The following is a 5,909-nucleotide window of genomic DNA, read 5'->3' as shown; positions in this document are numbered from 1 at the left end:
AGTCAGGACCCCAGGAGTTTGGATTCCTCCCCGGCCAAAAAAGGTGGTTGAAAAAGGACAAGCTGTCTGAGAGAAAGGCCGGGGAGGTGGATATTCCATTCCCAAGGGTGTGAGTCTTCCTTGGCCAAAACTCCCAAACCGTTAAACAGCACAAATTCTTCCTGGACCCTTGGGGAGCGCCAGGAATAATAACCTACAGCAATCTAGCTCTTCTACCCGCACCCCAAAATGGAGACAGGGCTCCCTCAGCTCCCCCAGGGCAGCCTGAGAAATAAATAAGGAAAGTTCCTTCTCAAGCCAGACCCCGACTGTCTCATCTTGGGGAAAAAATGTGGAGATGGGGGAGATGCCCTCGCCAACCGCCCCCCCCCAAGAGGGCCAGGCTCCTCCCGGTGGCCTTCAGAAAATAAATAAATAAACCGTCCCCACCACTGCAGTAGGAGACGTGTAAGAGCGGCCACTGGGGGACTGACCAAGAAGGGAGAAGTCGTATGTTTTCTGTGGAAGGGTTACTGAGAGATCCTCTTTCCTAAGAATCCCCACCCAACCACGACCACAGCACGAGTCTGTCAGCTGAACTGTGTTTCTCCTTGAGAGGGCTGGCTGGAGAGAAGTTCAGGGCATGGATGGAGTGACCCCAGAAAGGGGTGGGGGTGGTGGTGGTGATAGTCGTGTCTTCTGGGGCCCTGGGGAGAGCACCACGGGGGTTGAGAAGCCATCCACGCTGATGGAAGGGATGTGCACCTGGGCGCTGCCACTGGACGGAAACTGGAAGGAGAGCTTGGTCGGGCTACGTACGGGGTGCAGTGGGACTCAGGGTGCTCCAGAAGTGAATACTGGGGGGCAGCGAGCTGGGCGTCAGCAGCACCGGGGTCAATGTGTGCGTAGGTGGCAGGGAAGCCCACCGGCACCGCAGTTTCCATAACGACCGCAGGCAGCCGGGCTGGCACGCCCTCCGCGGGAGGGGCTTCTGGCTCGGCCTTGACGGCTTCCAGGACAAACCCCGCCTCCCCAGTGGCTGAGGCTTCTACCTCTTCCTTGGGCTCTTCCACTTTGACTGATGGGGGCAGTGGCCGGCCCAACCCAGGCTCCATACTTGGCTCTTCGGATTTAAGGTTTGGGGCCTCGGGTGGGGTCAGGATGACCTGCAGAGGCAGGCCGGCCTCCTCCGCCTCCAGGCAGGCCTCCAGGCAGGCCTCCGAGGGGCTTGCACTGCTGCCCCTGCAGGGGCGGTGTTGGGGAGCACTGTGGAAGGCCGAGGATGAGGGCGGCGGCGGCTGCGGCTGCAGGGGCTGGATGGGGAAGGTGGAATAGAGGCCCGAGCGCATGTAATCGTTCCGGCTGCTGCGCGCCAAGCCGCCCGGGCCTGCCACTCCTGCACCCCTGGGTGTGCCTGGCTTCCCAGAGGCAGTGTCCCTGGGGACGGCGTGTACGGCTGTGGTGCTCGCATCTGCCACAGTGGAGGCGGCAGCCACCTCAGGCTGGGGCGGGCAGTCCTCAGTGGAGCACCCCGCGACCTCGGGGTAGGACACGAACTTGTAGGCGAACTTCCGGCCACGCACTCTGCGGGTGACGTTCTTACCATAGCAGTACCGCCAGGCCCGGCTGGGCTTGCCACAGTTCACGTTGGCCTTATTCTTGCGCAGCCCCCAGAGCCGGGCCACCCCCTCAGCCTCCACCAGCTTGAATTCACCGCCATCCCGGGAGGGCCAGGAGAGGATGTGGCCATTGCCTCGCTCTCTCAACAGCTGCAGCAGAAACTGCCACAGCGTCACACAAGGGTCCATTGCTGGGCGAGCGCTCACGCCATCCCAGGGGTACCCGTGTGTAGCGCAGCGGCGGTGTTGGCAGCTCCGGGGGGCGGGGGCTCCATGCGCGGCCCCACCGCCCCCCGGGCCCGGGCTCCGAGGTGGCGGTGGCGGCCCAGGAAGCTTTCATTTTGCCACAATTGTGGAGGAAAGAGTTTTCATGGCACTAGCTAAGGACAGTGAGGCAGCTCTAATTCAGGGCACCACGGAGACTGGTGTAGGGACCAGCACCACGGGGCCTGCGGGGGGGAAGGGGGACTGGCTCAGCTCCGAATACAACAGGGACAAGTGGGGATCACAGCCAAGGAGCAGGGTGTGTGTCTGGAGTGGCGGTGGACTGGACATGACTGGGAGCAATCATCAAGGCCAGGGGCATCCTGAACGGGATGGACTCAGCAGGATTCTTGCTGAAGGCAAGCTCAGGTGATCACACAGCGAGGTGGGGCGGGAGGAATTTGATCAGATATCCAGGGTTGGCGGGGGTTGCTAAAGCTGAACTAACCATGCAGGGACAGACCCAAGGTCAGGCCTTGAGGACGGAGAGAAGGCCAGCTAGCGCTGGGTCAGGGAGAGAGACCCCGCTCACTGGTATTCAGAAATCGAGAGGCCCATGCTTGTTTAGGACCCATCGTCCGCAGATGGCGAGCCCGGGTTCCGGGGCTTTAAACTGCCGTTTGGAAGCAGGGTGTGGGGACATCTGTGCTCCAGAGCCAGCCATGCTCTCTTCTGAGTAACTCCCAGGTTTAAAACTGGGGAGACCCCTCCCTCCCTCACCAGCTTATCTCTTAGAAAGAAATGGGCACAGAGGAGAAATCGCACCACCCCTCTGCTAATGTCTTTTAAAAGCCTGTTTTTTTCTTAATTAAACAAACAATGAGCATGTGTTACTTATACGATCAGAAAAAAACGAGATGCCGTCCTGACCGCCTCCTGGTGAGTTTTTAGTCCTCTTCAAGTCCTCACGGCGTAAAACCCCAAAACTCAGCCTCATCCTGAGCTGCTGTAGCAAGCAGGACAAGGCCCAACCTCACCGACGTGAACCTGTTTCCTCATCTAACACACGTGGGTAAGAGTGTCCAAGAGCCTGCCGTGCAGCTGAGGTGGGAAAGGACCATTTACAGAAAGGGCTTAGCTTGATGTCACACACACAGTGACCTTGCTGTTGGGCAGGGAGAGGGCTGGAGCTGGGAGGAGATGGACCTCGGGAGGCCAGCGGCCAGGCTGGAAACCTGGGTGCCTCACTGGGGAGGACAGGTTGTGAGCAGGAATCAGGGTGCATTTCATTCAAAGTCTTCTCACTTCTGCTGGGTTATGTATCACCAGTTATACCTGTAAATTTTGAAAAAAAATGATTGTTTTTATCAGGATGCTTTAAAGATAGCAGAGCAGAAAGACACAATCCTTGAACAAGCTGAGGAATTTACCGCCTGCATGACTAAGCAGGTCATCACTGAGCCCCAGTTCCTCCTTTGAAAGGCAGGCCTGGGCACTGCAGAGGAACCGAGAATGAAGGCAGGGACCGTGGAGGTGGTGGCACCGCGAGCATTTACGTCTATTTTCACAGGACACTAAGGACTCGGGGTTTAGCCTCAGCCTAGACGAGAATCAGAAAAGCAGCCTAATTTGACCGTGAATGTAAACCTCCCCAATGTGCTGAATTTTCAAGGGGCGTTGATAATTTAAACACCTTATTTCGTCCTCGGAGAAGTCCTGAGAGGTAGCCGAAGCAGTGGCTCTCTGCACCACCTTACAGGGAAGGGGACAGCACAAAACAAGCGCGAGCCTCAAGGCTGTCATGCTTTTAATTCAACTCTGTAAAACGACTGCGTGCCTCTCATACAGGAGGCTGGGGGGAGGGGTAGGTGCGGGGAGGGGAGCGGGACACAGACGACCCGCATGCGATTTCACTTGTTCTTTCCGCAGACGTGCACTGGGCGCCAGTGACGTGCCGGGCCCGTTCCAGGTCTGGGGATAAAACACTGACAAGACCATGTTCCCCTCTCATGCAGCTGGCATTTTAGTCAGAGGACACAGAAAATCAACAAATAACTAAGACAAACCCATGAAAGTACAGAAGGCCCAATGGTGATGAGTACCCTAAAGTAAGAAAGGCTGCGGGGTGAGACCATGGGGACACGTGAGCTTCGGGGCGCCCCCGGCCAGGCGGGCGTCCACCTTCACACCCGAGGCCGGGCTCCAGGTTAAGCAGGTTCTCTCAACCTCTCCCAGCTGGCGAGTCTGGAGCCCAGGGCTGTCCGACTCCAAGCCGGGGAGGCTGCGCCAGGTTTTGGGCCCCTCGGCTGCATCTTCTGCGGGCCTCGCGGGCGGGAGGCCGCGGGCGGGGAGGGAGCCGGCTGGCGGTTCACACGTCCATCCCACACCCCGCGGGACGCACTCCGCCGTCCACAGGAGCCGCCTGCTGAGCAATGCCAGCTGCTGCCCCGTCACAACCAGCGACCCTCGGGCCGCATGCCCAGCCGGCGCCGTGAAAGCCAGGGGGCCGGGGCCCAGATTCGGTTCCGAGCGCGGGGCCGGCCTGGGCGGAACAGGGTGGAGGGGAGCCGGGTCCCCTGCCCACGGCCGCAGGGAGTGGGGAAGAGAAACTGCACTTGACCCTGCTTCCCGGGCGCCGTGGCCTCCGGCCGGCCTCTGCGCGTGGACCCGGCGGGGCCGCAGGGCTGAGTCACGGCCGGGCTGCGCGGCCCAGCGGGCCTTCCGGGGGGCTGGGCTTCGGGGTCACATGGGGGCTCTGCCGGGTCCTGTCCGCGAGCCGGGGCGGTGTGCACAGAGGAGTTGCCGGGCCGCTCCCCCCAGGGGGCCCCAGGACCCCAGCGCGAGTGCAGTCGGCTAGGGCGACCCTTGCCTTGCTCATCACTGTTCGGGAGGAATCGACCTGGGGCGTGAGGGGTGCGCTCGGGGCTGGCTCACTGTAGAGGCGGGAGAGGCGGGGCGGAGAGCGCATCGGGTCCGCCTCCGCCCCGCCCCCCCAGCAGCCAGCTGGTGGTACAGCCCGAGGCCCCCCCGGCTAACGCTTTGGTAGCGCCCGGCCGCCGCTAGGCCCCGCCCCCGGGTGCGCATGCGCGGCGACGTGTGCGCCGGTCGGGACACATCCGTGCGCAGGTAGGCGCCGGGCGGGGGGCGGGGTCTCCGGGTCCAGTCGGCGTGTTCTCGTGGAGTTGAGAGCCCCCAGTCCTGGCGCGGAGGAGCCCCGAGTTTCCCGCGTGCGGCCCGCGGGACTTGGCGGCCCTGCCTGGACTGTGGGCGGTGGGACGGGGTCCAGCTCTCCGTCCTCAGGTGTGCAGGTGGGTCGGGCGGGGGGTCCGGTCGTCCCGTCTGCAGGCGGGGCGGGCAGAGTTCCGGCAGCTCTGCCCGCAGGTGAGCCGGGCGTGGGCTCAGGCGGCGGTTCGGGCCGCGGTGGGAGGGGTGCAGCCGGCCGGCCCGCGGGCAGCGAGCCCGAGAGACGACACTGGCAGACGGGCCGAGACCGTCCACGGCGTGCTCTCTGTGGGACTTGTTTATATTTTCTGAATTTTGTTTGTTGAGCGTGTATTTTAATTTTGGAAAAATATGTTTACAAACTGTCGGAGTATAATTCTCAAAATGTTAGAAACGTAATTCCTGAGCAAACAGGGAGCACAGGTCAGGTTAAATCGCCTAGGAAGGACCCGGCGGAGGAAAGCCCGCCGGAGGCTGCCACCAGGAATGCTGGTCGGGGAGGGAGCCACTGGAATTATCCTCTGGGGGTAGAGGGGCGTTACGATCCCTCATCACCCTATCAGTGTTGCTGGGTTGACCTCACAGACTGAAGTCTGGGCCAGTCCTTGCTGCTGTCTCCCCTGGAAAGTCAGGTGACCCTCAGGGGCTTGTGAGCGGTGACCCAGCGCAACATCAAAAACCGTGCCGTTTCCCTCTTTCTGACCACATTTCCAAGTTTTGGATTTGGTTAGCCCCCAGTGAACGGAAGGAGCTTACAGATGCGCGGCGTCTGTGTCAGAGCTGAAAAGGTCCTGGTGACCGGCCTCCATGTTCCCTGGGAAAAAATCCATCTAGCAAACCTCATCTTGCTCTTCGTTTTACAAGATTTGGTAGTTTCAGCTGTTC

At 60.9% G+C, this 5,909-nt stretch overlaps 2 protein-coding genes across 3 annotated transcripts in view; one reads left to right on the top strand and one right to left on the bottom strand.

Moving 5' to 3' along the window:
• Window positions 1-615: 615 nt before the first annotated feature.
• Window positions 616-1,787, bottom strand: LOC309838862 (ETS domain-containing protein Elk-1-like; the record flags this gene model as incomplete). The annotated part of the gene is made up of 2 exons (XM_082680247.1): window positions 616-757; window positions 799-1,787. The coding sequence occupies 2 exons, from the start codon at window positions 1,785-1,787 to the stop codon at window positions 616-618; spliced, it is 1,131 nt and encodes a 376-aa protein (XP_082536373.1).
• A 3,125-nt stretch (window positions 1,788-4,912) lies between these two features.
• Window positions 4,913-5,909, top strand: part of CLN8 (CLN8 transmembrane ER and ERGIC protein) — an 11,237-nt gene continuing 10,240 nt past the window's right edge. Inside the window, exon 1 of one of the 2 annotated variants that reach the window (XM_082680453.1) lies at window positions 4,913-4,928. The gene's annotated coding sequence lies outside the window, so the exon portion shown is untranslated. Of the gene's footprint in view, window positions 4,929-4,953; window positions 5,111-5,909 lie in introns of those variants that run through there. The other variant, XM_082680452.1, reaches the window with a different exon arrangement.

This window comes from Grampus griseus (assembly GCF_964374135.1).
Source record: "Grampus griseus genome assembly, chromosome: 21".
NCBI lineage: Eukaryota > Metazoa > Chordata > Mammalia > Artiodactyla > Delphinidae > Grampus > Grampus griseus.
This window is presented reverse-complemented; position numbering and strand designations above follow the sequence as displayed.